The following is a 23,180-nucleotide window of genomic DNA, read 5'->3' as shown; positions in this document are numbered from 1 at the left end:
GCTCTTCTCTCATTGGAGGAAGAAGTAGCAGCTGGTCTATTCTTGCAGTGTCTTCTCCTCTTGGGGCAGAAGCGGTACCTGGCCTCCGTGTGGAATTAAAGGTACCTGGAGTGAAGAGTAGTCTGACCTCCAAGTAAGGGAGTGGGGAGAGCCATGGACGGGCGATGTTTCTTCCTGTTCACTTTTGGAAGGAAGTGCTGTCTGGCTGCCGGCCCAGAGTTGTATGGCCTAATTTTGGGCAACAGTGGCCACCACTTGGAATGAAAAGGAGTCTGGCCTTCTTCAGTTAGGTGATTGGGGAACATTGACCACCACTTGGAAAGAGAGGCACAGGTCCCCTCCTGGAATGAAAATGAGTCTGGCCATCTTCAGTTAGGTGACTGGGAACAGTGGGTGGGCAGATGTTTGCCTTTTCCCTTTTGGGAGGAAGTCGTGTCTGGCACCTTCTTGAATGAGAGGCATGTGGACACCTCTTCACAGGATGCGGAGTCTGTAGGAAAGGGCTCTTTCTCAAGGGAGACAGAGGCCTCTCCCGATCTGATCTTTGTCCTCGGAATGTTCAGAGACCTGTTTCGAATTGTTTAAGGGGCAGGAACTGGAGAGTACTCCGTGTTGAGGTTTATTTTCTGAGGTTCACCTTGTTCTCATCCGTCTGCATTCTTTTTCTAGCTCCTGATGCCTATGTTGTCTCAGTACCTGGAGAAGCTTTCCGCCATTATAGATAGCAACATCAACTGTGGTCCTGTGCTCACCTGGATGGAGGTAAGATGGGGGGCCTAGGCATGTATATCACAGGGCGAAAAGACACAACGCAGAAAATATCACCGACTTCATATTAGAAAACTTTACCTTTCTGTGAAACAAAAGTCGCCTCCTGTGTGCACCCAACTAATTGGGACTGACATTTGGTTCGACGATCCCTTTTTGTTAGAAGCCTTATGGATACAGCGTGGGACTGAGCTCAAGGATCCGCTTGTCTGTGTGCACTTATCCCAGCCATCCTTATTCCTGCTCCAGTGGTATCTCGCACCCACCTCACCCCCAGTATCTTATTCCTCAGCTGCCAGTGGTTAGAAGGTGGCTCTTTGTCTGGATTCTGAATATAATGCACCGATCTGTACTACATGTTTGACCCCTTTGCTTATTTGTATTGTTATCTTATTACTCACATGATTGGCTTTGCAGCCACCTACTTGTACTGTTTGATCTATTGATATATCTGTCTGACTATGCTCCCTCATGTACCCCTCTTTGTAAAGCGCTCTGATATCTGCAAAGATCTTGTCCGCGCTATATAAAACTTTCAAAATAAATAAAAATAAATAAATAAATGATTAGACTGTACTTCTAGAGTAGAAAAGCAATTGTTTCAGAAGGTATGTCCATACAATAATGCATTCATTTTATGATGATTAGCTTAAAAAATTCTATTATTTACTTTGTGGGGTGTAAACGTCATCTATTTACTAAATGGCTGTGTGTTTAGGGGAAAATCCCTTTGTCAGGAACATATTTTTCATGTAAAAAGTGAAATCAAATCGGTTTCCAAATCTAGAACACCTCCCTCCGACAATCTGATCATACAATAAAATGAAAGAAAAATCAACACATTTCCCTTCGGAATGGATAGACTAGAAGAACATCATAGTGCAGCGTTCACAAACTGATCCACCAGTACGTAAAGGAAGAAAGGTTTCACGGGAGTCTGAAATTAATTTTTTTAAAGAAAAAAGGGGATCGGAGGATTCAGGTAAGCACTCCCCCCTGACTCCTCATTATCCGGTAGTCTAGCTTATTTTATTTATTTTTATTTTCAAAGTTTTATATAGCGCGAACAAGATCTTCACAGATATTAGAGCGCTTTACATAGAGGGGTACATGAGGGAACATAGTCAAACAATAAATCAATAGATCACACAGTACAAATAGGTGGCTGCAAAGCCCATCACGTGAGTAATAAGACAACTCATACAAATAAGTAAATGGGTCAAGCATGTAGAACAGATCGGTGCAGGGTGTTAACAGAGTTCGAGATAATAGATCAAGTGTATTTAGCCATGAGGATAGCTTTTACTTCTTTTTTAAAGAGTGTAGTGGAAGAGATAAGCCTGGTTTCGGGAGGGAGTGAGTTCCAAATCCTAGGCGCCAATCCTGAGAAGGAGCGCTTGTATGTTTTTTCCTTCCGGAATCTTCTCCAGGTGAGAAGTTTGTAGAATTGTTTAAATGTCTAAGGGGTTTCAGTACTCTAGTGCAGTCTTCTCCAACGAGTAGCTCTCCAGCTACCTTGAACTTGCTCTCCTGTGTGCTTTCCAGTTTAATACATTTGAAGCTTTTTCTTGGCTGAATAAATATATGTATACCAAATTAAAAAGTATGCATCTCAGACGAACGTGTGTATTTTCAGACCTAGTAAGCTTATGTTTGAAGAAAATATGGTTGAATTTCCAAAATACATTTTAAGCTGTAATTTAAGTGATAAATCATGTGGCATTAGGGGAGACGTATTACTAATATTACAGTGATGCCATGGACATTGCAGATATGGCTGCTATGTGTTACCTATGTTAAGGCATTCTAAATTGATGAAGTGTTCTTTACATTGCTTTTGGCAACCGTGCCTGATGCACTGAGGTGATCACTCCTGGTAATCTTGCTTAGGGTGGCCACCAATGTAATCTTGACTGATGTGGTCATTATTACAACACTAATATTAGGAGCTCGGGATGATTTTCATTAAGCACAAGTATCTCTTATTACCGAAAAGGTTGGATACTCCTGCTCTAACGAACATTAGCAGGGTGTACTGCAAGAACAAGAACAGATGACCCTCAAAAGTATCAACATATAGGCAAGTTTGTACAGGGCACCGGTTTATGAAAAATTGCATCCCCTGGTGCTCGGGGTGGTCCTGGCCTCAGAACAAAGACTGAAGCTTTTGGTTGACATGTTTTAACATTACGAAGAAAACCTAGACGTTAGAAAGCCATTGTTATACAAGAGAGTTCACATTTCGTTTACAATGGCCGTGCTATGGCTGGTAAGGTGGTTATAGCGCAGCTGATGGGTGTTGAGTCGCCGCTCACGAGGCAGTTCTGCTACAGCTGGTAGGAGGGAAGATGGCAGTGTATTGATGGACATGCTGTGGATTCATTGGCCTGTAACTACTGCTCAAATAGCTTCACAGTTGCTCCTTGTTTCCAGAAGTTGGTAGGAAAGAGCAGTGTGATGTCCTACTGGAGTAAATGATATAAGAAATGTTTGGATCTTATTTCTTCCACCACATGATTTCCCATCTCTTCCAGATTGATAACCATGGCAATCGTTTGATCGTAAATGAAGAGGCGTCCATCAACGTTCCTGCGATTGCGGCCGCCCACGTCATCAAGCGCTACACTGCTCAAGCCAGCGATGAGCTCTCTTTTGAGGTAGGTGTTAGCGGGTCTACTTGGAGGAAGCTCATGTGGCACTGCTGGTAGGAAGCTCACTAGACCGGTCTTAAGTCAGCGAGTGGAAGCTTGGCTGCACTGCTGATGTGTGAGGCGCGTCAGGCTTGAGTATTACACCACTGACTGGCATTCCTGGGTGAACTCCTTCGATGCTGCATTAAAATGTTCATTTGGAACCCTAACCAAGATCTGGCACAGCAAATGGCAAAACCACACTGCTGAGTTGAAGGTTGGTTGATTCAGCGGGGTGGGATGGCATTCCATCATCTCTTGTGAAGTTGTAGTTAATGCTTTATTATTTGAAGTAGGGGTGGGGGCCTTTTAGCCTGCATTTGTGTAACTTCTGAAGCCCCAGTGGCAGAATAGTGATAGAAAGTTGGGCTCTGTTGGCCACCAGGGTTCACACACTGCTTGGACAGTCTTTCACACATTTGGTGTGCTGTAAAATGTATGACGTTTTGTTTGTTTTCCCACAGGTGGGTGACTTTGTTTCGGTGATTGACATGCCTCCGAAGGAAGACACCAGCTGGTGGAGGGGAAAGCATGGATTCCAGGTGTGCACTGCTAGGTTTGTCATGTGGGTAGGACATCCGTTGTAGGTTTAGAAATTACCAGAAATTTAGAGAGAAGCTACAGAATTTCTATAGATAGTAGGAATCAGAGCCGTCACTGAGCTCAGGGATCTGTAATGTAAATTGATGGAATGGAACACACAGGTTTCAAGATGTTTCTAAATGTGGCCTAGTTCTAGGTGGAAAGGTGACGTACGTGAGTCCAGCATGTAGAGTTGGGTCTGGAAGCATCTCTTTCCTTATAACAATTCTACCTCATCTTCCAGCGGAGCAGCAGATTTGTGGAAGTTGAGCCTTGCCCTCTAGTTGGCCGGTATGGTAGAGCACAAAGATATGTGGGGGAAAGATGTACTACTTTATGAATGAATCCCTGTGCTTAGAAGCTCGCTCTTCCGCTGGTAGTCCACGTAGGGATTTCCATAGTGCTCCGGCATCTTAAAGCATTTCAAGTCAAAGATTAGTTTTATGGACTCTGAGAGTTTTAGCACAAAGTTCCACCTCCAAGCATTTGTAGTTGTCGAGTGTAGACTGTATTGGTGCTCAAAACCAAAATTAACCTTTGTTATGGAAGAGGACTCGGGATCTGAGAGCAATAACTGCAAAAAGAAAGTTACTGCATCATGAATGAAAGATGGTGCCAAGGATGACTTTACTTTTTGACCTTCTTTAGTAGTGGTGGGTGGAAGAACATCCGAGGCGAGCAGTCTCTGTAAACGGATTGAGCCACAGGGCCTCTGCTGAGAAAGCTCCAGATTGGTTATGCTGTTCACTGCCTCCCTCACAGTCCTTTCAGTAGGTGTGAATAGGGATGCAAACAAGTCTGAGCCTTCAGCCCTTCCATTCGGTGGGGGTGGAGGATGCCTAGAATGTGGAGAGGTTTTCCATGTGAGTGCGGGGTAAAAGAATTATTTTATCCACCTTCCGGCAACTCCCCCAAGGCCATCAGTGTTTGGGGGCACCGTGTGGACAGGTTGAGCAGAACCAGTTGGCGTGAAAAGACTTCGTGGACATAAGACAATTTGTAAAAGGGCTCCAGGTTAGAGATGGGGCAACAGTGAGTACTGCGGGTGTCTGGGGCAGTCACTGTAATTGATTGTAGTGCACTTACATTCGTGATTTCCTTGACACTTGCGTTGCTGTTTTCCCTTTGTGCAGTGCCATTGGTGGCTTGCATTGGTAAACTGCTGTTAGTGACTGTTGGTCTGGTGCTTTCTCATTGTTATTTGGGAAAAAGTGGGGTTTGGTAACTTTTTTTTTCTTCTGTTTAGGTCGGCTTCTTCCCGAGTGAATGCGTGGAGCTCTTTACGGAGAGGCTAACTCCTGGACTGAAGTCAGGTAATGCTGCGGGCAACAGTCAGTCTGCAGGTCAGGATTGAGGGGCAGTGTCAGAGCTGCATGAGAGATCACTCTTGCATTTATCCTCCCTGTCCCAGACAGCAGTGCAGTTCCTTTCCTGGTCCCCCCACTATGCACTGGAGTGTCTTGATCACTTGTCCCAACAGTGCAGTGCATTGCTTCACAAGCTGTTTATACAGTGCCTTCCTCCTTTGTCCTAGTAGCTGGTTGCCTGATCACCTGTCTTGGCCGTGCACTGCCTGTTTACTCTCCTCACAACATATAAATTGCTTCTCTGCATGGATAGGGTAACAGCAGCCTTTTGTCTTGCCTTGTCATGAAGAGTCTTCTGTGGTTTTCTTGAACAGTCTTTGTTTTGCCCTGCTTTATGCCCTGTCCCATAACCCATTTGAGTGTAGTGTCTCTTGCATTTCTGTCATGTTTTTCAAAGCATACTATCTTACATTCCCTGCCCTAGGAGTGTCTCACCAGTTTCCCTTTGCAGTGTTTTACGCTTCAGTTTACCTTGCGGTATCTCGCCTTGCTTCCCCTACCCCTGGAAATGTCTTTGTTTCCCTGCCCTTGCAGCGTGCCATTCAGTTTCCATTTCCTAGCTGTGACCTGGGATGTCTAGTCCTTTTTCCCGTTTTCTGTCATTGTCTCACTCTTTCCTTTGACCTGAAAGGGCAGTGTTTCACCTTGATTACTTCATGTTTTGTTTCCAGAAGTAGATGGGCAGAAGATTACTGTAGGAGCCCTGCCTACCCCTCAGGGTCTCCCATCGCCTACTTCTGGTAAGATGTCGCCTTGGGTTCTCTTCAACCAGAATTGTATTGACAATCTCTCATGTCCATCTTTCTTCTACTTGTAATTATGCTTCTCTCTTCTACCTTTCTCATCCTCTCTCTTGCCTCTATTCGACCCGAGGTCACTGGTTCTGGATGGCCCTCAAGGGCCTATCATCATATCGGTGTTACTACTTCTTTCAGGGTTTATAAATGCATTGTGCCTTGATCGAATGACCGGATGGTCTATTTCCCTTGCAAAAATTACCACAACAACAAAGTCGTCAAACAACTCAAAACCAAAATTAGATGAAATAAACTATTTCAACTTCCTTTTCCTCCCATTTGCAAAAATAACACTAAACCAGTTCAACTAGTCTTAGCCCGATGGTATCACTATACAATTAGAATCCTAACAATTGGCCGCAAGTTTGGCATGCTTCTAAGCCGCGACAGGTTGAGGGAACTCTGTCAAATCTGAGGAGGCAAGATTTTCCAGGCATCTGAAGAAGCAACAAGCAGGTTCAAGGTGACCTCTGTCTCATGCTGGACACCACTACAAGGATATAGTGGCTTGTGCCATAGACCCTGAACTTGGGGGCAGTGTACATGTTTTACAGTCATATTCTTTGCAGTAAAGTAAGGCAGTACAAAAGGCATCAGAGTAGTCCATAACAGATGCCCAGACATCCGTGTCTCCATGGGTGAGAAGGTAAGTGGGTGGTTTAGACCTAGCATTGCTTAGTGGGGGAAGGGCAGCTTCTAACACTCAGACCCAGAGAGTGAGTGGAGACAAGGAGCTGAATAGTTGACCCCTAAGTGTTGTGTTTGATCAGAGACTTTGTTTTGGTTGTCCAAACATTCAGAGGGATTTTAAGAGAATGCAGTGTTTCTCCCTTTTGGCTGAAAGTAATTTGCTTGGTTTTGTTAATTTGTCACCAATACTCCTGTATCCATGTTCTGTTTTAAGTAAACATTTTGTAGGCTTATGGTTGGCGCTTTGTCCTGTAAACTCAAGATATGTGCTTGGGTGTCTGCGACTTAATATTGTGCCTGGACCAGTTGTATCAATCATATCAAAAGGAGTAGCCTCTTAAACACTGGAAAGGGTAGGAGACAAAATGGAATGCTGCTGCACCAGTGCCAATCACAGAAATAGCTTTGTGTTGGACAGCTGTTCTAGAATGGTGACTTTTATGAAGGATTACTGCTTCCGCAGTCTAGAGCTTTTTACATGCTACATGTATTTCGAACTATAATTAGTCTTACAGTCCTAAGGCTTGAATCTAATTCTGTGTCCCCTCTTGATTCTGGGAATGTGGTGCAATTTCAGGTCAGTTTCATAGTACTCTTCAATTGGCAGCCGACAATGCCAACTGGAAAACCGCATGTGCCCTCCATTAAATCATTAAAATATACCACTCCTCAGAAAGATTTGTTACACATACGCTACAAAATCGTCCTAGACTGCCATGATTCTGGCAAGTTACAGAGCCCGGAACCGTGCCAAAGGGCTCTTGAAGACCTAGAATGCTATCAGGCCAAGCGCATGGAGAAGAGGGCAGTATGCAGCATGGGTCCGCCTGCCCACCAGGGTTGGGTTAAGACAGTACAACCTGCTTGAACTGGGTTATCAAAGTAGTGTGAGCTCTAAGGGGATCTAGAAGAACTTCTAGCTGGTAAATACCAACTTTACCCTGGCTTTAATTTAAATAAATAAAAAAAAAAGTTTGTTGTGTGTTCAGATAGTTTTTGTTAACCTTGTACGTCTACTTAAATCCAGTGGATTTGATCACGGCATTGTTAACGGAACAGTCCACAATCCGGCACATGGTGTATTTGATTGCTCCTTAGTCTTATTTAGAATGCCATTACACTGAGGCATATTGGAGGGTGTATCCTGTCCAAACTCAAACTTGTCACTATCCAAAATTTGGCACGTTTTCAAGATTAACATGTTACTAGTTTTTGATCTGCGAAGAATCCTTGCAGCATCCCTGGTCAGTGGTCTACAGACTGTGTGACCGCCCATCAGGAGGGGAACATGGCGGGGTGTGAATTGATGTTACATGGGGGGGATACTCTGTGCACTCGCAAGTAAATACACTTACTGTGATGTAAGGAAGAAAACTGTTCTGTGATGGGCATGTTTAGTCATTCATGTCTTGGCCTGGAGTCAAAGAAATGCCTACAAATTACTCCAGTACCTCACTTGCCTAATATCATTAAAGGACTATTCCTGTGATCTACCGCTTGAGCAAGGGATCCCACAGGAAGTGCTTGACTTGCTTTGTTTCACAGTTCATATGTTTATCGTGGAGAATTCAAACCCACTACTACAAGTCAGTTTTGTCTATATTCGTTAAAGGGTGTGCTTCAAGCCCCACTAAAATTCTGAATCATTTTTTAAAAACTTATTTAGCATTTTCTGCAATAAATCTGAGAAAACATGTTTGTCATTTTGGGTCCTCCAAGAAAATATTTTAAGCAAGGGGGCACAGCACTGAAAAGTCACAAGATCATTGTTGTATACAGGCACACACTGATGTTTCTATTTGCTTACCCACCACTTTTTCAAAAATACAGATATGAAATTGGTCTTTAATACAGGGTATGAGCCTGTTATTCCCAGGATGGCATCAGGCCCAGTTTGATTTAAAGCTTGACTTCTAACACTGCATTTCCACATTTCATGACTCCAGCAAATAGGCCATTACTAAAAATAATTCCTATGTTGGGCAGCAGTGGGAGACAATCACAGTGTTGCCATTAAATTGAACTTCATAGAGAACCCTTACCTATGACAAATTGATATTAGAAAGGTCGCCATTGTTGCGATGGGGCTTTACTGTGTGTGCCAAAGAATTGATTTTAGTACTTTGAGAGGCTCGATTAGTCTGTCAATTTCCGGAATTAAGAATATTTGTAACAAATCCACCTTTTTTCTCCTTTCTCTCACTTCTCATGTTCCTCCTGTTTTAGTCCTTTCTTCCTTCACAGTCTTCTACTTCCTTGCCGTGCTCTTGTCTTTACCTTTCCTTCCCCGTTTCTTGCCTCCCTCCACTTTCTCATCTTCTTTGTTGTCCTCTCATTGATTTCAGTTTCCCGGAAGCATGGCAAGCTAGTGGGCTTCCTGCGCACCTTCATGAAGTCGCGCCCCAGCAAGCAGCGCTTGAAGCAGAGGGGGATCCTGAAGGAACGCGTTTTCAGCTGCGACTTAGGCGAACACCTGCTCAACTCTGGCAATGATGGTAGGTTGGAACAGGGAAAGCACTAGGCAGAGCACAATAGACCTCAGTGCAACCATCCCATTGTTTGCGCCTGAAGCCTACGGTGCAAGTGCAGATTACCAGTATATACTATGTGCTCTTGGGTAAGTAACTCGTATCTCGTGCCGTAATACTTTGGTCCCAATGGGACCATTCCATGACATCAGAACCAGTGGAATTATGTGATTGTGTGGCCGTGGTGTTTTTCACGTAATTCTAGATCCGCCGCATTTGCCACATAATTCTTCTGCTGCACAATTTGCCGATGTTGACTACAAAAAATATTTTCGAGCTCAAACAGTTTAAAACGTATAAAATTGCAGTGACGTGTTTTGCCGTACAGTGGATGGGTTTTTGCAAAGGTTGACAGGTCACCTTTCTGTTGCTTATTGCTATGTTTGGGTGTTAAATTGAGGTGCAACATATGTCCAGACAGTGTTAACAAGTGTAAAAATGACAAAATAATGAAGGAATAATATCAGAAAATATGCTGCATAATTTGACTTCATTTGGAGCATAATCTAGTCAACTCGGCTGCATAATTTAGTCAACCCTGCCATCAAATTTGACCCTCTCCTGCCACATAATTCCAGTGGCCCTGCATGACAGTCTGCTGAAATATAGAAATTAATTGGGAGGCAATGATGAGACATAGTGCCCCCAATATGGAAACATGCCATGCTGAATCCTCTTTTGAAAAAAAAACTCCCCTTGATCTTCCACTACTTGAAAGTTATAGACCCATCTCCCTACTCCCATGTATCAGTACAAATGTAGAGAAATTTGTGAACAAAAACCTTTCCTCGTTACTGGAGGATCAGACCAGCTTCAGAGCATGTAGCAGCCTTGTTAGCCATGGCTAATGAACTTAAAGGAATCCTGTATTCAAATGGCTCCGTTGCAGTTATATTCCTGGGCTTATGCGCCGTATTTGACACGGTATCCCACCCAATACTCATTAGGATTTTGAAAAGAAGCAGGAATCAATTGTACTGCTCTTGAACACCTCACTTACCTTTTAAGGAATAGAAGCTTTCAAGATTGCTAGGACTCCTTCCACTCAGATACTCGGGCATAGAATATGGGGTGCCACAAGGTTCAGCTCAAAGCCTCGCTCTGTTCAATGAATATGTTCAACCATTGGTAGATATTATTACAGGTTCAATGGTATCATGCGCCGGTGATACTCAAATAATTATTTCGCGTACAGCAGACCTTTCCACCCAACATAATGACTGTTTAAGAGAAGGCATCAACTGCATGTTGAGCAGTAACCTGAAACTCAATGGAGATAAAACTGAGGCCCTTGTAGTTGGTAACTACCCCACCCTAAGGACTGAGCTACAGTGGCCCGACTTCCTAGGTGACCTACCTCCTTGCAAAACAGAAATAAAAAGTCTTGGCTTCTGGATCGACAGCCACCTGACTGTGGAGTTTGAAGTAAGAAAACTAGCACCCTGTTTCGGCTTACTCAGGACACTAGGTAAGGTTGTGAGTTGGCTTCCTTCTGCCACTCGGAAGAAATGTAGTCCGAGGCCTTGTGCTGTCCCGTATAGACTACGGTAATTCAGTTTATCTGGGAAGCCCCCAGTACGTTGCAGCGCACGCTCTGCTAAAACATCTTTTGGTCTTCTCGTCTCTTACAGCATTCCATTGGCTGCCAGTATCTAGGAAAATTACATTTAAATCTGTCTTGCCCACCGGGCTATGTACAACAGACATTCTCCTCTAATACAGCGTTTGCTAACCCCCTACAAATCTAATTAAGCAATCTAGAAGCGGTGGGCATTCTTTTGTTTACCTGGCAGTGAAACTTAGAAACATTTTGCCATCACCCCTGAGAATGATTGAAAAAGGACTCAAATTCTGGAAACTTCTAAAGACCGCCTCTTTGAATGATATGCCTTATTTCAACTACTGTATGATGGATAAGACATCCCGTGCTAGGAAGCCCGTCTGGTAGCCATGTGGTTTGCAAATGCATCACATACCATTGCATAGAAACAAACCCCATCCCATGGCTGTAACTTGCCACAGGGGCCATGGCGATGCAGTGGTCGGAAGAGGCAGACTGTGCTACAAAGGACAGCTTATCCTGTATATGCCCTCTTTTGGCGATGATATCCCTGACTTCAACTTTCAGCAGCAGATGAGTGTTAAAATCTTACAATTAGTTTCTGGTTTGTGAGAGTGGCATTTCATTTTTTTAAGCTGAACACCTCGATTGGCCCTGAATGTTTTCAAGGGTTTAAAAGATTTATCCTAGTTCGAGGACAAAGTGCCTGCCATACACGTTTCCTAGGGAAGAAACAAACAGTACATTTCTCCAAAAAGCAACTTCAAATTCATAACCTTAGAATGTTTCCTAATTGCCAAGTTGGACCTTGAAAAATGTACATTTATCATTTTACAAACTCATTTTGTTTTCTCCCTACTCTCTTAAGCATTCCATAAAACAGACTGTAACCAAGTAGCCACCTGTTTCTCTTGGTGGTGGAGTTTTGAACAGTTTTTTGTTTCTCAGTCTCAAAAAAACTTCTTTTAAAAAGAATAAGATTTTTTTTTAAAAAAAAGTGAAATTCTAAACTTTATACACACTAGCTGAGAGTTCTTAAATAATGGGCAGACTTTGAGTGTATATGGCAGAGTAACATACATCGTGCCCAAGTAGAGGACATCTGCCTTTCGGCATATTGAAATCCACAACCTTACCTATTACAAAGAAAACAATTTAATGCCCTAGCTGTTCTCATCCCAAACTCCCCCCTCTGCTCCAGTCCCCCAGGTCCTCCGCTGCTGCTCTGAGTTCATTGAGAAACATGGGATCGTCGATGGAATTTACCGCCTTTCGGGGGTGTCCTCCAACATTCAGAAGCTCAGGTGGGTGCAGATGTAGTGAGCATTCCTGGAACAGGATTGTTAATTTTCTTATTTCCACTAATCAACTTTCACTCTTCCTTCTTTTTGTTCTTGTCCATTGTATAGCTCTTCCTCTTTTCATTTTACATCTTGTCTAATATCGCCATGCCGTCCACATTTTTCAGCTTTAGATTTGTTCTTCCTTTCTCCACATGTTAGTTTCTACCTCATTCCACGTGAACACTTTTTTTGGTAAAATATTACTATATATTGGGTTTTTTGTCACCCAAAAAATCTTCTCATGGAGTGTATTTGTTACACATGGAGGTCTGGGTCTGCAAAATGCTTGCTCACTTTTAAAAACATATTCCCGCTTAAATCCACCCGGTCCTTTCCAAATTTCCATCTGTCTCTGTTTATCGTCCTCTCACCATCGGTCACTGTCTCTGTAATACCTTCTCCGCTTCTTTCATTTTCTTCCCTTATTCTCCGGTTTCCTCCTCCATCCTTCTCTGCATCTCTCTCATCGCTGTCTTCCTCTGCCACTGTTTTCCACCTTCTGTCTACCCCTTTTTTTCTCCTCTACTGTTTTTTCCCTTCTGGCTCTATGCTCTCTCTCTCCTTTTGGGGCTTCTGTCATCTGACATTCTTGTCTCTTTCCTGCTCCACTGCTTATTTCCTCTCTTCTATCGCTCTTCATTTCTGCTTTCTATTTTGGATCGTTCTCTCCTTTCGTTCCACTTCTCTTGAACCCTTAGCCATTGCTCCTACTGTTTGCTTCCTGCTTCTTCTGTAACCTGTGTGCCTTCTGCTCTCATTGACTCCCCACATGTTCCCTCTTCTGCCATTGCAGGCATGAGTTTGACAGCGAACGAATCCCTGACCTAACGAAGGACGTGTACTTGCAGGACATCCACTGCGTGAGTTCACTCTGCAAGCTCTATTTCCGCGAGCTGCCCAACCCACTGCTTACCTATCAGCTGTACGACAAGTTTGCGGTGAGTACAAACTTAGAGGTGCAATGGGATCTGAGAAAGGAAGGGGTGAGATGAGGGGCAGGTAATATATGTTACAGTTTACCCGCTGTATAAATCAAAAACAACCTGAAGGATGACCCTTTAAAGTGTGGCCGGTCCTTTCAACTCAACGCTTGACGTACGTTGCTTCATAAACTATAACTAACCCTAAGTGGTCCAACGTGATTTTCACTAAACTTTTAATGTAGCTATATATTATATAAGTTATATACTTTTAATACAAATAAAAGTGCAATGGCTACGAATTATGCCCACTCATTTGCAGTGCATTTTGGCCAATTTCATTACTAGTTTAAGGACGGAAGATCTAAATAGAGTGCAATTTTAAGGGTCCACTAGGATTTAAATCTGATGCCTGTATCCACTAAACCATCAACTTTTCCAACCACCTATACCAGCACCACACCGGTTCTGCCACCATTGAATCCGAGCCCGCCTACTCCAGAACATGGCAACCCATCTGCGCCACACTTGCACCCATTCTGAAAGCCTCCAGCTATTTAGCGACCTTCCCAAATGTTTAGAAATCCTCAGTGGACCCTTTATCACTCGCCAACTACAGACCGCTCTTCATGCTACCATTTCAGGCCAAGGTATTAACAAATGGTTTACTAAATACCTCAACTACCACCAACTCCATAACACCACTCAATCTCGTTTCAGAACCTAGCACAGCGCAGAAACTGCCCTCATTGCCACCACGGATGACATGTTTATGACTGGATGGAGGCGAGACACTGGCCCTCATCCTCCTGGACCATGTGCTGCTTATGACATGGTTTTCCTATGCCATCCTCATTCAGTGCCTATACAACATTGGAATCAAAGGACATGCATTACAATGGATGCGCTCCTTCGTGACTGGAAGTACTCAGTCAGCCTGCCACCGTTCACCTCGGACACCCACAACCGATCCTCCCTGAGCCCAACCCTCTTCAATGCATACATGATCTCTCTAGCTGGGATCTTCTGTGCTCACAACATCAACATCCTCTCAACGCCGATGACATGCAATTAATTTTCTCCCTCACAGAAAAGACCCCCCATAACCGAAACAAGTTCAATGCCTGCATGTCTGAAATCACCCGCTGGATGAAGAGCAACTGTCTGAAGCTGAATACTGACAAGACTGAAGTTGTGATCTTTGGGACAAGCACCTCATTGTGAGATTTCACCTAGTGGACAACAGAGCTAGGTCTGACACCCACCCAGAACCTTGGGATAGTCATCAACATTAAACTCAACATGACCGCCCAAGTCAAAGCAGTCACAGCCTCATGCTTCAATACCCTGAAGATGCTTTGGAAGATTTGCAAATGGACTAAGTCAGCACCCGGAAAACTGTCACCACCCCCTCGTCACAGCAAGCTGGACTATGGGAACACCCTCTATGCCAGGATCAACAAAAACTCACCAAAACGTTGCAGACCATTCAGAACACGGTAGTCAGAAATACTCTCAACCTCAGCTGCTGCACTCCCATCACACCACACAAGTAGTAGCTCCACTGGCGCCTCATACACATACGTAGCAATCCAAACTGTTCATCCACACTTTCAAAGCACTTCATAACACTGGCCCAGCGTACCTCAAAAATGACATCTGCGTTTATAAACTTTCCAGAGTCCTACTCTCGTCTAGACGACTTCTTTACACATCCCATGCATACAGAAAACCACATCTGGTGGTCAAGCCTTCTCCTACATTGCTCCTAAAGTGTGGAACGATCCACCTCTACACATAAAAGCTTGTTCCTCACTTCTTAAATTCCTCAAAACTCTGAAGCTCTTGCCCAAGGTTTGGCTAGACTCGTACCTGCTCAGCACCAGAATATCACCTGTCTCCAAATGCGCATAACATAACAGCTACAAATCCATTGACTATTCGTTAGTGAATATTGAGATGGCTTTTACTGTTATGTAGCTTACATTTAGTCTGCATTTTAGCTTTTCATTTGTACTTGGCATTGTTTTCTAATTGTGGTTTTCACATGTTTTTCCTGTTGCAAGAATGTGCTAGGCACGCATTTATTCCTGACAGACATTGTCACCTTATAGTCTGCACATTTAGTTCAAGTGTTGCACAATTCAAAATACAATGCATTGTTTTATTTTCTGTGCTCGTAGGAGACGACTCCTATGCTCGAGTCCAATTAAAACATTGTTCTGCACCTCTGGCACAGTGTGATGAGTTTGCGGTTTTATTGATAAACAGTGTCCATGGTGACGTTGGTGAGAGGTTAAATTCTCGCCGGAGTCATCATGGAAAGCTGTCAGAAAGTGCCCTCTTTCCGCATGGTTGCCCCTACTTTTTGCTGAATTGCTGATGTGCTTTGACTAAGTCTGCCCTGGGTTCCTGCTAATCTAAGAGATGCCCCCTAGTGTCCTGACTGAGTGGATGCTTTCAGTTGCCACACAAGACTTATTTCTGGACCCCTGAGTCGAGAGCCTGCTGCTCTAGGGGGTCTGGAAGCAATGCATATCCTGGGACGAGGTGCTAAGCCTCCTCCCCAAGGATGGGCAGGGTCCATGAAGGGGAAGCTTCAAAGACTTGCTGCCTTTGTGAGCTTCCCCAGGCGACTTGTTGCTTTCAGCATCTGGCCCCCACTGGTTCTGACCCCCACTTTGGGCGGGAGAACCGGCGGGAAAAATAAGTGAGGAAGAGAGGTGTGCCACCTCTGTCAACTCCATCCCTCAGGTGGTGGAGGCGAGGTGAAGCACAACTTTCAGTCCCTGCCATCTTGCAGATCAGGGGACCCAGCCAACCCGGAAAAGGCATAAGCCCCCTCCCACAGGAGGATGGCATAATGGGGGTCCCAACTTTTTTTACCTACCTGTAACTCCCCTAAATCTAGTATTTATGGGCACTCCTGAACCTTGCTTTCTCAGACAAGAACCTGCAACAAGAAAAGAAGGACCAAACAGCTGTGCTGAAGCTAATAAGAGGAAGACACCTACTGACTTGCCCAGCCCTACCAGCCTGTTTTCCACCTCGAACCTGCTCCTGCGAAATCCCGGTGTGTCCTGCAGCCAGCAACGGCAAAAACCCCGTAGGATCTGCCTGCCTTCAACCACAAAGACTGTGTCTTCCGTGAACACTGGATTTGTTCAGCTCCAATGTCTAGACCCAGCCAGAAACTGCGAATCCTCCCCACTCTGCACCCGCCGTCGACGGCCCGAGCTTGAGTGGGCAAACACCACGAGGAGGTCTCCCCGGCGATCCTGACCTGAGATCCAGCGATCACTGACCTGCCTCAAGCCTCTAGCCGACGACTGCTGCCTTTATCCGGAAGGTCCCCCCAACCGCGATCAGGAGCTGGTAAGAAGATCCGACCCTTAAAGGCGCCTCACGACCTTGGGTGGCCCAACTGACTGTGCCTAACCAACCCCCAACTAACCTCTCAAAGTGGTGGTCGCATCCAGAAGACCTTCGTCCCTGAGCCTGCTGGGTTTTTGCAAACCGGAGACTACCCATTGAAAGCTCCAACGCCAAAACCGCACTCATCGGCACTGGGGCTGCCGGGTGCTTCTTTTGTTCTGGCCTAAAACCCCATTTGCCCTGAGCTTAAGTCCAGGAGCCAGTGGCCTGCTCGTCAGCAGCCACCAACCGGAGGCCCCCTACCCCCCATTGGATAACATTGGGCCTCAACACTCTGCCGCTGAGGGTGTAACAAGAGTGCATCCCTGACCCTGGGGGACCCCTCTGTCTACCCCAGGAACCTCAACTCTCACTACCGAATACTTACTTTAAAACCGATAACACTATTTTCCTCCATAGGATAACAGTTACTATTTTTGCTGGAAACGTGTGGAGTTTGAGAACCTAAAGAAATCTTAAAAATTGCACGATTTAACCAAAACGCTTTTACTTGCCTGTTTAGTGGAAAGGTCCCCATGTAGTATCTCGGTATACTACACTGTGTAAGAAAAGTAATCCAATAGTAACTTACCTGTTATTTTACTGAAAACCCCATTCAAGTCTATGTACTGTATTTACAAATCATTGCATTTCTCTGAAACAACACTGCAAGTCAAATCAAAGTACATTTAGAATTGCAATCCAAACTGTGTTACAATGTGTACCTTTACTGCAAAGTACTTATTGCTTACCTGTGCCAAGCTTGCTTGGTTCTAGGAAATAAAATAACAAAGAATATTTGTATACAAAAACAGTTGTTCTGAAGTTCAGTCTTTGAGTACGTGAATTCATTTGCTGCCTGAATGGGTACAACAAATGCTTAACACTGTCCTCTGATAAAGCCTTACTGCTCGACCACACTACCACAAATAGAGAGTAAGGTGCTATCTAACTTTACCTCTGCCTACCTTTGGGGTTCCACTGGACTCTGTGCACACTATACCTCACTTTGGTATAGTATATACAGAGCCAGCTTCCTACATAAACTGATCTGATTGTGAGCTGTGACTGAGATGCAGTTCACTTCATCTTGAGAAGGAAGATAGCCGTGTGAGAAGTGTGCAGGCTTGCACTTTCTATACAGGGTGCATTCATTAATGCACTATGGCGGACTTACTGACATTCAGTACCAAGGTAGGGGACTGGGTCATTCCAATAGGCCTGGCAGATGGGTACTCTCTACATGTTCTCTTTAGCATAGAGAAATTAGTGATCGATAGGAGTAATCTTGGTAATATTATGAACATTTAACATAGTTGAATTGTTTGTGTTTTTAGCATTCTAATAATGCTTATTACAATGATGTCTCAACTTTTTAATATTCGCAGTTCATTTTTTATTTGCAAAGATTAGACATTTTCAATAAACATTTGAAAATGTATTATCATATCGTTTTTTGTGACACTTTGGGCATACACAAGTGACAAACAAAAGGGGTAGATATGTTTCCACGAATTCCTTGGGAATTCTAAAATGTTCGAGGTTACTGGTAACATCTATAACTTTGTACGTTTAGGAGTTTAGATGTTGTACTGTGAGTTAGCCAAACAATCCAGCATGTACTGTTTTGTTGATCTAAATACACAGTCCTACTAGAAGCATAGGCACTGTATACCATTACCCATAAACCGCTAGAACAATTCAGTAGTACTTTTTCACTGTATGAAAATAAGAATATCTAGCTAGAAGTAACTTGATCTTCCAAGAGTGGGGGCTTTTTATTTTTTTCACTTTGACAAGCTCAATTACTGCGCAATTTAATTTATGCACAGGCACTTTGCATGCTTACCATGCAGTGCATCCAGTCTCCTATTCTTAACTCGATACCTGTGCTTGCCTTGTATTATTTAAGGCCAACTTTGACATGCGTTTTTTAATGAAGCGTATCTAGGAACCTCTTTGATGCCATTTATTGCATCCATTTAGCCGCGGACCTTGGTAGCTCTTCAAACTTCAGCCATCACACTTCCTGCGATGCAGGTGTGCATTTTCTTGCATTTTGCTTTGACAACCTACTGCCACAGGAAGTGTCAAGGCCTAGGTCTGGTCCCATTCCTCACCATCTTATAAGACTTTGGAAACGTTTGTGCTGTTAAATAAAAATAGGCCTCTGTGAAGTCCCAGGAGCAGCGACGAGCTTTATTTAAAAGCTGACTGGGGTTCCCCTTTAAAAAAACAGAATTAAAGATCGGATTAATTGCACAACATAGTTCAATAGACATTGCACATTACATATAGCTTGTTGCAGCAGTGCAAATAAATTGTGTTGACTCAACAGGAGTCTCTAAGGAGCAAAAGTAGACTCCGGAGCTCCCCTGGCTTCATGCCACCCCTTTCACTCCAACTGAATTTAGAAAGCCGTCTGTTTCTTGTATGGATGGGAGAATGGATCTGGTTTATACACACTTGATGCCTTTTCGGTTTCTTATACAATGGGGTGGTGTTTGCTCATTTGTTTTGCCAAAAAGGACAATCTGGATTTTTTTTAGTTGCATTTTAGTTATTCCCTGAAAATCAGGTAAGAGATTTTGTGTGTCCTGGGCTGGTGTTTGACAATACTAGGGAGCTCCTAGTGTCCCAGTGTAGGAAGCAGGGCACCAAGATTGAACTTACAAGTTAAATAGAGATATGAGGTGTACTAAGGTGTCACCTTGTTTTTGAATGTGGGAATTTTGTTCCTCGAGTAGGCGTTTTTTGATTTTATAGGACTGCACTGCACAGATGGGGTGGGCTGACTTATTTCCTGAATGAGGATGATGCGAGGTATACACATAGCTTAGGTTTTGGTTACTTTAGCATAGGACATGCAGAGTGTACCTATTGTCCTGTGTAAGGTGTATGCCCAAAGCAAGGATTAATTTATTCATACAGTGGTGGGACAAGTCTGATATCTTTGCAGCGTGAGTCTATTCTAGAGTTGCATGCCTGCACTGAATCACCCTCTGCTTGTTGATTCTGGATAAACCTATTGGAAAAAGCAAGTTTTTCCATTTTGGGGGTCGACCATAAGAGGAGTGAGAGTGACTCATGATGACGTTAACTCCAATCCCACAAAGCCCCATCATTTAACAACCATCGTCTGATACAGAAGAATGTGTGTGGTCGGATATAGAAGATTCATTTTTACTTAAAAGAAATCTCAACTGGAGACCTTAGTTCAAGAAATAGCAGCGTTTCTGTTCCAGTTAGTGTCCTTTCTATGCAGAGGGGAAATATAAATAATACTTCAACCTCTGTCTTATTTTTTATTTTTATTTTGCAGGAAGCAATGTCCGTCCACAGTGAAGGAGACCGTCTGATCCGAGTTCATGATGTCATCCAGCAACTTCCGCCACCCCACTACAGGTACATCTTTTCCCCTCTCTCACTACAGGTATACAGCCTTTATTTCACCCCCTGTATGATGCACAAGGGGGTTTAGGCTGAGCCTGTTATGAGTCCATCTTGTCTCATCGGGAATATCAACATCTAGAATATAAGGTTCATACTGTAGATAAGTAAACTAAAACATGAGGTCGATGTATCCTTCTGATAACCTGGGGCAAGATGTACGCTGCTGTTTTCCTGTTACAGAGGCTCCTGTTCGTATAATCTGAGTCTTTGGGATCACAAAAGCGTTTTTGGGTATGTGCAAAACTCAAATTGTGATTCTGTAACATGTTAATGAATCCCTGTTTGGAAGCGGCATGTTTAGGACGTCCCTTCCGAACAGTGATTCGCAGTAGGATGAATGAATGTTTTGCAACCAAAATCCGGTTGCAGTCATTCATATTTACTGACTACACAGAGGTCGTATTAATGGGAAGAGAAGGGATTCCCTTTGGTGGATGTCAACCATTGCTTATTGTGTATACAAAAAAAAGTACTTACTTTTTTTAAATTTTGTATTTAAATGTACAGATTTTCTTTAGGCAGATTGGGCAGCATTAGTGGAAAAAAATACTGCTTATTTAAAAGCTAAACCAAACATGGTGGTCTTATGACACCAGCAGACCTCCCTCCCTCTGATAACACTCAAGCGTAGTGGGTTGCAATTTGTGTCCTACCTCATTGATGATCTTGAGGTATGAAGGATTGCAACCCGCTACAATTCAGTATTTTGTGATCAACCTATTAGTACATAGGTAGGTGTGTTGAATACGACTGCATTCAATAAACGTCAGTTTGCAAATTGTGACCACTTTTTCCGAATGCATTCTTTCTACCTAAGGCCTGTGGTTCTTACTCATATTTGCGTTTTCACCACTTTTAATTAGCACCTCCTGTGACTCATTAATAAGGCCACATGGTTTTGGTGGTTCAGTATTGTTGATTAAAAAGCTTTTGGTGTTCAGAATCTTCAATAAAGAAAATATTGTTTTGTTTCGTAGGACCCTGGAGTTTCTCATGAGGCATTTGTCTCGACTTGCAACTCACAGTCCCATCACAAGCATGCATATAAAGAATCTCGCCATAGTCTGGGCCCCAAACCTCCTGCGGTAAGAATGCTTTGTCTGCTTATCTTGATACTTGCCTTTTTCTTCTCTGATATCCTCAATTGTAGGTGCTGCTGCACTAACACTGGGACTGTTCTAAATGTGGGTCTCAGATGTTGCCCGTCCTGTCCATTTCAAGCTATTGTAATGAGCACAGGCCCAGAGGCAGGCATGAAGTTAAAGTTTGATTTGTTGCCTTGCAATGTTAGGCCTGTTTCTCAGAAGGGAGAAAGGGATGTGGTCTTAGCACCCTCTATGCCACAGGCAGCGTCCCTTCTCTCACTGGCTTCCACCGTCTCTCGTCACACAGGTCAATGGAAATTGAGGCCGTTGGGCTGAATGGAGCCGATGCCTTCAGAGAGGTCCGTGTGCAGTCCGTGGTAGTGGAGTTCCTTCTTAACAACGTGGATATCCTCTTCAGTGACAAGTTTACGTCCATCGGCAAAGACCACGCAGGTAGGGTTGATTGCCTCTTGAGATGAGTTCTTGATTCTTGAGCCAGATCTTATGCTCCAGATGGAAGTTCTGCTTTGAATGGAGTACTGCTTCTTCTCTGGATTTACTTTACTGTAATGCACATAAACACAAGCTCTGAGATGCGTATCTTTATAGAAAGACCTGCCATTACCAAACCGGGGTATGTAGCTCTTAAGCTAAGCAAGCAGGCGATGCGCACTCGAGAGCGATCCAAACCCCTGCCATACTGCAGTACAATTCTGCACCCTAAGGGTGGCCATATCAATGTTCCCATTTCACCCCTTAGACCTTTCCTCCCACCATCTCCACTTCACCGATGTCCACATTCTTCAATTTACCTTTGTCCACATTTGTTGTGTTTTTCAGATTCCTGTTTTCATCAGCTTTTTTTTGTACCTGTATTCTCTTGCTTGTCCACATTCCTTTTTGTCCTTGTTCCAAACGTGTGCTAATTCTACATTTTCTGCTTGTTTCAGTGCTTCGGCTTTCCCACCTTTCTTCTTTTTTGTTGTATCCTTTTCCCTATCTGCATATGTTTTTTTCACTTGAATTGTTCATTCATTGTCTTTTTTTAACCAGTCTCTGTATTCCTTTTACACGCTTCCTACCCCTTTTCCTATCTTTTCCCCTTACCCACTTTGCTGCAGTGATCCTTGCCTCTTACCCACATCTAGGGTTACATGAAGTCTCCATGGGCCCTCTCGTTTCTAGTGCTAGAACTATCATTAGTCTTTCTATTCGTTTTTGCAGTTGCAATATTGTGTCATGTATTTGCTCAGAATAGCATCTTGTTTACTAGAATTGAAAGAGTTTTGACTTGTGACAAACGTTTGAAACTCCTATTGTCATACTGAGTACGCTATCCTCAGATTGCTTTTGTGCCAAAAACAAGCAGCCACGGCTCATCACTTACAGGTGTTTCCACAGTGGTTATCACGGTGGACCTCAGGACTCTATTATGCAAGGCGCTTGATGGCAGCTCATAAAAGGTTGGACTTTATGGCGGTTTCCTATCTTTTTAAGGACTCAAATGCTGGCATTGGTACCTGTGGATAAATACGTACAGTGTGCACTTTGTGTCTTCCACATGGCCCTTCAGACCCTTGTTCTACTCAGTTCTAATGTATAGATTGCTTCAAATAAATATATTGGACTACCACACCTCATAATTTGTGGAAGAAAACTGCAGTAGTGGAAGAGTGGGGTTGGTTACATAGTCATCTCGTAATCCTGCGGATGTCCCCTTTTATTCATAACTGCCTGTACGTTTTTCCCCTTCGTCTATTTTGTACTGTTCTATCCCTTTAAGAAACCTGAAACCCTGTGCCAGAGAATTGATCCACCCATATCACTTCACTAATCCCAAGAGTGCGGTAATATGGCTCAGATGATGGAACCTGTGCTTCACAACTCAGTGTGCCACCTCAGCCAACATAAGTTTGAGTTTTTCTCATGCTGTTGTCTGAGGTGTTTCTCAGTTCAGTAACGTTCCTGTTGTAGATGCAGCC

General features: G+C 43.7%; 1 protein-coding gene across 3 annotated transcripts in view; it reads left to right on the top strand.

Annotated features, from left to right (window-relative positions):
* Positions 1-23,180, top strand: part of ARHGAP33 (Rho GTPase activating protein 33) — a 463,864-nt gene that overhangs the window by 406,358 nt on the left and 34,326 nt on the right. For all 3 annotated transcript variants that reach the window (XM_078655399.1, XM_078655398.1, XM_078655400.1), the window contains 11 exons: positions 670-762; positions 3,303-3,425; positions 3,923-4,000; positions 5,287-5,353; positions 6,079-6,147; positions 9,240-9,389; positions 12,185-12,287; positions 13,120-13,264; positions 19,983-20,065; positions 21,091-21,198; positions 21,506-21,651. In XM_078655399.1, the coding sequence (XP_078511525.1) occupies positions 670-762; positions 3,303-3,425; positions 3,923-4,000; positions 5,287-5,353; positions 6,079-6,147; positions 9,240-9,389; positions 12,185-12,287; positions 13,120-13,264; positions 19,983-20,065; positions 21,091-21,198; positions 21,506-21,651 (1,165 nt within the window). The remainder of the gene's footprint in view (positions 1-669; positions 763-3,302; positions 3,426-3,922; positions 4,001-5,286; positions 5,354-6,078; positions 6,148-9,239; positions 9,390-12,184; positions 12,288-13,119; positions 13,265-19,982; positions 20,066-21,090; positions 21,199-21,505; positions 21,652-23,180) is intronic.

This window comes from Lissotriton helveticus, chromosome 7 (assembly GCF_964261635.1).
Source record: "Lissotriton helveticus chromosome 7, aLisHel1.1, whole genome shotgun sequence".
Lineage (NCBI taxonomy): Eukaryota > Metazoa > Chordata > Amphibia > Caudata > Salamandridae > Lissotriton > Lissotriton helveticus.
Note: the sequence above shows the minus strand (reverse complement) of the source record. Positions and strands in the feature narration are given on the sequence as shown.